At 33.0% G+C, this 9,956-nt stretch overlaps 3 protein-coding genes across 3 annotated transcripts; 1 reads left to right on the top strand and 2 right to left on the bottom strand.

Annotated features, from left to right (window-relative positions):
* Window positions 1-199: 199 nt before the first annotated feature.
* LOC136345640 (zinc finger protein 567-like) lies at window positions 200-4,238 on the bottom strand. Its single transcript, XM_066294148.1, has 3 exons — window positions 3,965-4,238; window positions 2,531-3,575; window positions 200-2,476 (listed from the first exon to the last, which is right to left on the bottom strand). Exons 1-3 carry the CDS (start codon window positions 4,076-4,078, stop codon window positions 2,082-2,084), a joined length of 1,554 nt encoding a protein of 517 aa, XP_066150245.1. The 5' UTR covers window positions 4,079-4,238; the 3' UTR covers window positions 200-2,081.
* Window positions 4,239-4,979: 741 nt separating this feature from the next.
* On the bottom strand, window positions 4,980-7,058 carry smg (sterile alpha motif domain containing protein 4 smaug). Its single transcript, XM_066294189.1, has one exon. The coding sequence runs from the start codon at window positions 6,903-6,905 to the stop codon at window positions 5,247-5,249; it is 1,659 nt and encodes a 552-aa protein (XP_066150286.1). The 5' UTR covers window positions 6,906-7,058; the 3' UTR covers window positions 4,980-5,246.
* Window positions 7,059-7,107: 49 nt separating this feature from the next.
* On the top strand, window positions 7,108-9,400 carry LOC136345663 (zinc finger protein 121-like). The gene is made up of 4 exons (XM_066294190.1): window positions 7,108-7,642; window positions 7,839-8,432; window positions 8,579-8,756; window positions 8,805-9,400. The coding sequence occupies exons 1-4, from the start codon at window positions 7,523-7,525 to the stop codon at window positions 9,206-9,208; spliced, it is 1,296 nt and encodes a 431-aa protein (XP_066150287.1). The 5' UTR covers window positions 7,108-7,522; the 3' UTR covers window positions 9,209-9,400.
* The last annotated feature ends 556 nt before the right edge of the window (window positions 9,401-9,956 follow it).

The following is a 9,956-nucleotide window of genomic DNA, read 5'->3' as shown; positions in this document are numbered from 1 at the left end:
ACTTTATTTTCTTATATTAATCCCAAGTGATAAGCATCAAACGGAGGTATGGTGGTTTACGGTAAAACACTATTATAGTACGATATAAATCAATTAGGAGTATAAAATTTCGAGTAGTTTTTGTGTATTATTGTTTGCTATGTTCTATAATTTTTTTATGAATAACTTGTACTTGTAATAATTATTATAAATTACTTATTATAATTCAATAAGATCTAATTAATACTTAAGCATGGAATTATTTGGTTCAGTGTAAGTGATTTATTTCTCAGTTCTGATTGTAATAGAAACGTAGAAGTGTATAACGAAGGTTGCAAACGGTGCGGTTTCTGCAACCTAGACTTGGTGATTCATTCAGCTAAGAATTCCATGTGAATAAAGACGTGCATCATTCTTATGTGTAACAAGCAGGTGTAAGAGCCTTGGTTCAGAAATTTCCTGTTATAAGAGATCACAGGTGTACTGAAAATTTGGAGAAAAAAAACTAATACAGGGTTTTCCTTAATGTCCTGCTGATACTTTGACGCGTATTGCCTGAAGTGATATTTCATGAAGAATATCTCATTTAAATCCACCTACTTGCATATGCCCTCAATAAGCGGATCTAAATTTTTATACATGGTTTCGAATTTTTCCTTTTTGTTAGAATACTTTTATTATCTATCGAAGGTATTCAGATTCGTTGATGGGAAAATCAATAAGTTTTAGTCAGTAATTATATAATATATAAATCAGTAATTATTAACCGAAATGACCTAATGGACAATAATAGATGCCGATATAAATTTAAAAAAAAACACTGAAGACTGAACGGAAAGGTGTTATCTACTATATTATTATAGAGGTTGGGAAAAAAATTGCCTATTCACTGATGATGATTCAGATAATTAAAGATCACTAAGCGAGATAAGATTAACAATGGAAAATTTTGATATCAGGATGCATAAACATAAACAAAAACCCTAAAAGCGGAAAAGACGAAATGTCTGGACTAGAAGTGGATTCGTAAAAAAAGGCGAAAAATAAAAAAATTTATCGATCTCATTCTTGAACATAAAACAAAAAAAGTCTATTTATAAACATGCAATTGTGGATTCGGTGCAATATGTCGACTATCGTGAATTCAATAGTGGACATATTTTATTGAATTGAACAATTACTAAAACAAGAAAAAAGAAACCTGAAAATATTATGAATTAAGCAAAAATTATTGTGCTAAATAAAAAATGTGTAGGGTGTTGACTTCGATGGTTTTAAAGGCCTTGTCTACATATATTTTTCTACACAGTAAACGTGTGTCATACTTATATTCACTACAAGGTACCTACAAACCCAATCAATTTTTTAGCATTATCAAAAGTTCTTTGCATCGTAGATATTAAAAAAATATTTTTTTATCATATCACTTTATTATAAATAGAAAAAAAATATATATATGGTTGCTTTAACTGAAAAATCAATTTAAATTTTTTCTAACGTGATGTTTGAAACACAATATAATTGCTGCAAACCAAGTGATAAAAGTACAATAATACTTAAGTCAGCATTGTTAACTTAATAACAGTCTGTAAATTTGACCTATACATTTGAGACGCATTGTTAATTTTTTTGTTGTAGGCTATTTGAGAGTAACGTTTCACACACAAATTGGAGTTGTTGGAGCGGTGGAATTGAGAACATGCCAAATATCAACCATCCATTAATCTTAAACAAGAGATTGTAAAATGTGTATACAATCAAATACAGATAAAAAAGTTTTATGAAAAAATAATTGTTCTAATAATTTCATAAACTTTAATATTTCAAACAAAAAAAAACTTATTAAAATAAAACATACGCAACATATTATATATAAATTAAACAAGTCAACGAAACGTTAATATTGGTTTTTATCCAAGTTTTTAGAAAAGAATCAAACTTATTCTCAGTTAATAATTACTGAGAATAGTATGAAACTCCGCCGCTCCAACAACACCTACTTATGAGCGAGTTGTTATTCCTAAACAAAATAAAAAAAAAAGTATCTAGGAGATACATTTCATTTAGCTCTTTATGTTTTTCTGGTAGACCCAACTAGACTGTTAAAAGTAATCCACATTTAAGTGAACTTCACGCAAATGAACTTGCAAATACTCTGGCGTGAACGACTCCGCGCAATACTGACATTTTTCCCCTTCATGGATCCTCGAGTTTATGTGCGCCCTCAAGCCCTGTTCTGTGGCGAATCCCCTATTGCAAATATCACAAAAGGCTCTTTCTTTTTCTTCGAAATTGTGTGCCCTTCGGAGATGATTTTTAAGGGATAATTTAAGCTTGAATCTCTCCCCACACATTTCGCAACCATATGGCGTCTCGTTGGTATGTGTGCGCCAGTGAGTCACCAAGTGCGTGCGCTTGCTGAAATCTTTACCGCAATACTCGCATTTATGCGGTCGCAGTTTTTTATGAATTCCATCTATGTGTCGTTTTAAATGCACTGAAAAGGAAATTTGACAACAATATTCTCAATGGGTGTCCAAATTAAACTCACTTTTCTGAAAGAACTTCTTGCCACAAATATTGCATTCCAAATCTCGGACTCCTCCATGCTCCTTTTTATTATGCAGATCTAAGGCATGTTTTGACCTATATTTTTTACCACACTTATCGCATATATAATCCAATTTAGAGGAATGCCAATATAACTTATGATACCTCAGCCCCCTTAAGTTTCTAGTGGTAACACCGCAAATATCGCAGCTAAAATGCTCTGGAAAGTGAGTCGACATGTGGTGCTTCAAATAATGTTTTTTAACCTCCTTTTTGCAGATTTCACAGGCGGCATACTTCTTGCCATTTTTCCAGATGATATTTGAGTCATCTGACTTTTCTTGCTTCAATCTGGGTTTCGCCCCCTGTGTCTGCTTTTTCATCTTTTCTCTAACGGACTTTCGCACAAATATCACGTTAGAGTATCGCTTGTCGCTCATTTTTTCTTGCTGCAAAATTTTGTTACTCACAGCAATCATATTTCTTTTCCTTCTTAATCTTTCTGGAGATAAAGGCTGTTGGCTTGGAGGTATTTCTTGTGATGATTCAGTAGGGTCTACTTCCAGTTTGATATTTTGGCTAACTTCTGCTTTTATACTCCCTGATTGAGCCTCAGCTTCAGGACGTACTTCTGATATTAAAGTGATTTCCTCCACAAAGTCTTCATCTTCTAAATCTCGATCTGTAGCATCAATTTCCTCTTTAACTTCTTCAAACTCTTCATTTTTACTGAAGTTTTCGAAGTTTTCCTCATCATCTTCATCACTTGTGCTTTCAGGTGTCTGAGGACGTCTTCGGCTTCTTCTTCGACGTAACGGACGTTTCACTTGAGGCTTTGCAAGCTCTGTAAGCTCTTTTTCACTTACAAGAGGTTTGGTATTACTCACGCCTTCTTCCTGGGTAGACCCTACTATTTTTTCATGTACAAATTCTTTGAGTAATTCCTTATGAGACAGAAGGATTTGCTTTCTGACTGACATGCAAAATTTTACATTTTTGGCACAATCTAAACAAGATTCCTTGGGGAAGTTATCCTCTGGGTCTACCTGGTACGGAAAAGGGATGTTTGTAAGAACTTGTAGTTTGAGGTGATATTAATAAAATTAATAGACAAAGATGTATTCATTTTATGTAAAAAAAATACTGAGAAGTATTTTGAGCATACTTCTGACTGTATGGAGTTAGTTTTAAGTTGGAGTGTTTTCATCACTTCCCTTTTAAAAAACAATCCATATTATAACAACACCAACTGTCTATTAAGGACTTTATGGGCGAGCTCGTAACTCAGTTGACAATTTTTTATTTCATTTGCAAATGTGCTTTTAAATGGTCAGATGTAGAAGAACAAATCGCCTGCTCAACATCAGAGTCATACTGTGCATATGCACTAACCTAAATAATTCTGAATAATAATAGCAATAATTGTATTTATTACCTTTATTCCTGCCAAAAGTTCTATCATTTTTGGAAAATCATGCCTAAATATATCCACTTTTTTCGAAGTTTGATTTAAACATAATCTACACCTGTAGATAGACCCGTTATCCATTTTTATAGGAATTCAAATTAATGTTTATTAATTTTAATATATTTACATATGTTCAAAGATAATTCATTAATTATGAAAATAACTGCAAATTTGCTAATTATTTATATTTTACCATAATTTTATTTTTATTATGTTTACATTTTGCAATTGACATTGACAGTGTCGACTGGCATTAACCGCATCGATGAAATTTCTACTTTTATACATCAACCAATCATAAACTATAGCCTTGAGAAGGTTAAATTAAAATGGCGACGAGGTTAGTCGGTAAATGCAGAATGAAATTTAAAAAATCAACATTTACTTTTTGACTTTTTAAAAATATCCATACCTAGACAGTGTAAACAACGCAGAACAAGATCTTTCCTAAAAACGGTTCTCACTAAAATGTGTACATTACTAAACCAAAAAAAATATTGTGTTTTTCATATTTGTTGTATACCTTATCAATGCATGGGCATCTGTTAAAGACGAATTATTTAATGTGTTGTTAACTTTAACCGCAAGTTAGTTTTCATAGAAATGATAAAATAAAATTTTAGTATATTAATCAGATTCTTGATTTCTATGGAAATTACCTTGATGATTAAGTTAACAGGTATATTAATAATTTGGACCGTAGGTCATGTACGATTCTTTTAATTTAATTAGTGTTTTTAATTGATGTTTTGTTTTTAAGGGCTCGATTATACCTTACAAAACTTTCACGTGCCAATGTGACTTTCCCAGTTCTTTCTTGATAAGCCTTATAGGTGTAGTTTTCATGAAGTGGTAGCTTTATATTCAGGTTAGTTACTACAGAAAAATTACATTGAGATAAATTACCTTATCATATGGAAAGTACAAACACTAAAGCGTGTTTTTCCGCACACTCTCGCTAGTAAAAAAAAAATCATCCAACTTCTGTTTAAACACTTTCATATATTTCGTTTAATAAACAGTTCATAGTGTTTTGATTGCACTACCAGTAGTAAAATAAATAAGCATTTTTAAAATACAAATTTGTCAAAAGTAATAGACACACCTCCTTAAAATCTAAATTCAAGACCATTCACATAAAGTCGGTATTTAATACCTACACTTTTACATCAATACAAACATTGAAATATATTTAATAATAACAGACAAGAAGCCTTTCCAACAACCAAATTTGTCACAGGACACTGACTTAGGGACCTAACGCGTGCTCCATCATTTGTATACATAAAGATTCTAAACTATCTTCTATATCATCACAATCATTCTTTAAAGTCTGAATGTCTGATTTGTGCTTCAATTGCGAACTTACAGTGTTATTTACATTGTTTCTACTAGCACTAGTGTTGTGAGGATTTGAAGACTTACTTATTTGTAAAAGTTGATTCTGTAGTGTTACACTATCCACTGAGTGTCTGTGCATATGAACACTAGAATTTATTTGCATATTGGGGTATGATGAACTTTTGTGGGAGGTTGAAGATGGGTCTACAGATATTTCAAAAACATTTAAAGGAACATTTTTTAAATGATTTCCCTTTGTACCTTTTCGACCAGAAACTTTTTGTTGACATGGAAGAAACACATTCCTAGCATCTAGTTGTTCCTTCCACATGTTTAATTTCTTCTTTTGCTCAATTGTAAAACAGTTTAGATTGTCAGCTTTCTCACATAATGAATTAAAAAGCACTAAGATTTCGTCAGTCGGCTGTCGCAGCATAAGCAGCTGAGTACAAACTTTACCCATTACTTTAACCAACTGCGAACATAAGTCTTCTCCTAATGTTACTTGCATAGGGCTTTGCAAAACACTTTTCAGTTCCTTCAAGGCTTCATAAACATCACTACCATTCATAAGTGCAATTTCAAGGTCTGCAAGCATCTTCTGACGATTTCTTAACTTATCAAGACTGAGTAATATCTTCTGGCGTGCTCCCTTTGTAACTCCAGCTTCTATCAAGTAATCCTCACTTAAATTGAGCATTTGATTAGCAGTTAAGTCATGGAAGATCCATTCATATTTGTGCAGCCTCAAGGACTTTAACCAAGACATTATGCTCTGCATGAGAGGAAAATTGTTTTTTAGAATTTCTTCTAGCTTGCTCTCAGAACTGCTTAATGGGATGTAAGGATGGTTGTCACTAATAGACTTCTCACAGGATAGAGAAAAGCTTCGAGGTTTATGGAATGCCTGTACTAGATTTTCCTGTGAAGACCAGCTTTCCGTATCATTCAGGTATGATATTCCTGGAGTTAAACTGTTTGACCGTTTCTTATCTTGCTGAGTGAAGTCTGTGTTGATAACAGGGTTTGAGGCACTAACAGGGGAGTGGACAAAATTCTCTGGAGTGACTCGATTTAAAACCTGTTTGAGCAGATGCTTAAAAATTGTCTTGTCTTCTTTATCAAATGCTGGGTGGATATACACATATGACATAATCTCAACACACTCATTATAAATTTTCTTAAAAGGAGGGGTAATAAATTCAGTCAATATTCGCTGGATAGTGTTCAGGTAGCAAGTGGCAGCTTCTTTGTTTCCTGGCCTCAATAACGGCAGGTGATTGAGCAACAAACAAAGAGCAGACTGAGGGTTTTCCGACAGAAAATTCTTAATGAATTCTGGATCATTTGCGTTTTGTTCCATTACCTGTCTCTCAATAGTGTTGATTGCGGTGACCAGCTGATCCAGGGCGTTTTGCAGGAACCGGGCATTGGCAAAAGGCAGACCCACCATGAGATAGTACAGGGCAACAGTTTTCTCGCAGCTATCCCAGTTCCGAAATTTCATTCTGAGCTCGTTTAGCTGGTCATAAAACTCAGAAAAGTCTCGCTGGCGACCGAATTCCATGCTTACTTCGTGGATTACTGAGATTGAGGCTGTGGTGTGACTTTTTACAAACGAGAAAGGGCATTAAATAGTCATAAAATGATAAAATGTTGGATTTCTTTGATTTTTTGTTGTCATCAAAATTTTTTTTTATTTACTATTTTCTATGTAGATGTCAAGACATTTGTCACTGTCACTTTAAAGCAATCATCTGGATCTAGTTTATTGTTCTACGTCACTCTCGAAATTGCCATGCCAAACTTGATTTTTTAATTTTCCAGTTTCGCTTTGCGTTCAATTTATCAAAAGTATCAAAAAAATCTCTTTACAGTTTAAACATCTAAAAATTAATATCAAACAACGATGTGCAAGTTTTCCTATTCATTGCCACAAAAATTTAATTCATATTTTAATCGGAATGTGGGCATTGTTGCCACACCGCTCCTACCTTCTGTATTTTACTTATGTCAATAACCCGCGATTATCTTCACGTTTATTATTTTTCAATTTTCAACCGATTTTTGTAATAATTTCTGATTAATTTTCCTTTTTCGAAATTGATTTGGTTTGTTGCCTATTTTTCAGTCAGGAAAAGTTAATATACATTAACTTCACTCTTGCCTAAATCGTAGTGTTATATGCACATAAGAATGGAATATTACCGATGCAGGCTTTGCTTAGAAAACTCAGACACTTACGTCCATATTTTTAAACAGGATAAATTTGCAGAAATGATAGAGCAGTTATCAGGCATAAAAGTAAGTCCATAGACTGCCTTATTTATGTCATAGTAGATGGCACCTGTTATGTGCTGCATAAACCGAGCTTTCCTTCTTAAAGTAACAAAATTACTTTCAGTTATTTTATTATTTTGAAATTTCTACAAATGGCTTATGTATAAATTCTAAGTCTGTTGGTACACATTAAGATTTGCTTTACTTCCTGAATTTTCAGGTAGAAATAAAGGATGGACTTCCTGCTATATCATGCCATCAGTGCCATCAACTTGTAAAAACAGCAATATTAACTCGTTATCAAATTATTAATTCCTATAAAATACTGATTGAGGAACTTACTCTAGAAAATCTTGGTGCAAATATTGATAAAGAATCTGAAGATGATTTCAAATCATTAGAAACCATAAAAACAGAAAATGAAACTCTTCAAAAAGTGGATACTTCTGCTAATTTTGCATCTGACAGTAATAGTTCTGAATTAATTACCACTTTAGAACCAATTGAGAATGGCAGTAAACCAACAAAGACAAAAACTCTAAGAAATATATCTTCCAAACAAATTAAATTTAAGAGAAAACAAACAGGAAAGCAAGTCAAATTTAAAAAAAAAGATTCTGCATCTGTAAAGGTCCAATATAATATTAAGCCAGAGCACCAAGAGTTTCTCAAAACAGTAGGAAGGAAAGACAGAGTTGCATGTCCAGATTGTGGCCGAGTTATGTTTGGAATGAACATGAAAAATCATTTGATAACCCATCAATATGATCCAGTTAATTGTAAAATATGTGGTAAAACTTCTAAAAATGCTCAGGTAAGAAGCATTTTTGTAGAGTAATGTGTTTTATTTCCAGTTCTAGTTCAGGTAATCTTAGTTGATTCAAATATTAATTGCCATTTAGGTAGTTTTAAGCGAGACTTCAAGAGTCTCTTCTAACATGAAAATTGACTATTTTGCAGGCACTTCAAGACCATATTAATTACTACCACAAAACCACTCCAGATCGCTTTATGTGTGATAAATGTGGTAAGGGATACAGAGTCCGCTTTATGTTACTGAAACACGTAAAAAAGGAACACGGAAATGGCGAGAAAGATTACGAGTGTTCAGTTTGCGGCAAAAAATTTTACGAAAAACGTACGTTTTCACACATGATCTCTTGCCAAGTATAACTTGCCATTTTAGTTCATTTAAAAAACCACATCAACATAACTCACAACAAGGTCAAAGCATACAAATGCGAACATTGCGGTAAAGATTTCGGGCGAAGAACTCAATTTGTCACTCACCAACTTGTCCATACCAAAGAAAGTCGCTACCACTGTCAGATTTGTGAGAAAGGGTTCAAGATTAAACAAACTCTGCAGACTCATTTGAAAGGCGTACATGGAATAGAGGAAGAAAAAACTATATTTTGTAAAATATGCCAAAAAGGGTTTTCTACAACCCAAGGATTGAGGGCTCATGTCAATTCGCGGGTGCATGGACTGGAAAAATGCGAACATTGCTCAGAATTTATTACTGTGGAGTATAAACAAGTGCATTTAAAGGACGTTCATGGAATTATCTTAGAAGTTGCCTATGGGTAATATTTGATAAAATTGAGCTGAAGTTTGAAAGATTATTGCAAGGACTATTATTTATTTAGATGTGTATTTTCTATTGATCATTAAAACGCATTGAATAACAGATTTTGTTAATCTTAAATGTGTGGGAAACACTGGTAGATAATAACTTTATTGACAGATTGTAAGTCTTTAATACAATGTTTAAATTATCAATGATATCTCAATTTAGTTTATCCGTACTTAACCCTTTCCCAAAGCTTCTTTTGCTCACCTTTATATCTTACTTCCCATTCTTAGGTTAACATATTAAATAAATGCTTAAAAAAATCTTATATACAATGAACTACTGCTTGTTCCCCACCATGGAAAGTACCTACTATCAATCACCCCTCTCGCCTTAAAGATTGACAAAAAATTTTGTCTGGAAATTGTAGTAAAGCCAAAAACTGGAACATAATCTACTACAAGGTTGTGCAACGAGACACCGCGCTCGTAATATTGTAAAACGTAACTTCAACTTTGTTGTTTTGTGTTGCTTATTTTTTCAACAATAACAAAGTTATTAATCAGTTGCAAAAAGAAAGCAACATAGTGAAGTTGGGCATTATTTTGACATTGTTAAGATGCATTCGGAAAACAGAGGGCAATTAAGTTTTTCAATACTCTTTATACGGAAGGAAAATGAATAAATTATGAGATATTTACGTAGTGTTTACTAGTTGTTGCGGTAGTTTTTTACCTTAAGGTTCTTCAAAACAATTTAACTTAC

Source organism: Euwallacea fornicatus, chromosome 20, assembly GCF_040115645.1.
Source record: "Euwallacea fornicatus isolate EFF26 chromosome 20, ASM4011564v1, whole genome shotgun sequence".
Taxonomy (NCBI): domain Eukaryota; kingdom Metazoa; phylum Arthropoda; class Insecta; order Coleoptera; family Curculionidae; genus Euwallacea; species Euwallacea fornicatus.
The sequence above is the reverse complement of the archived record's forward strand: the minus strand, read 5'-3'. Positions and strand labels throughout refer to the sequence as shown.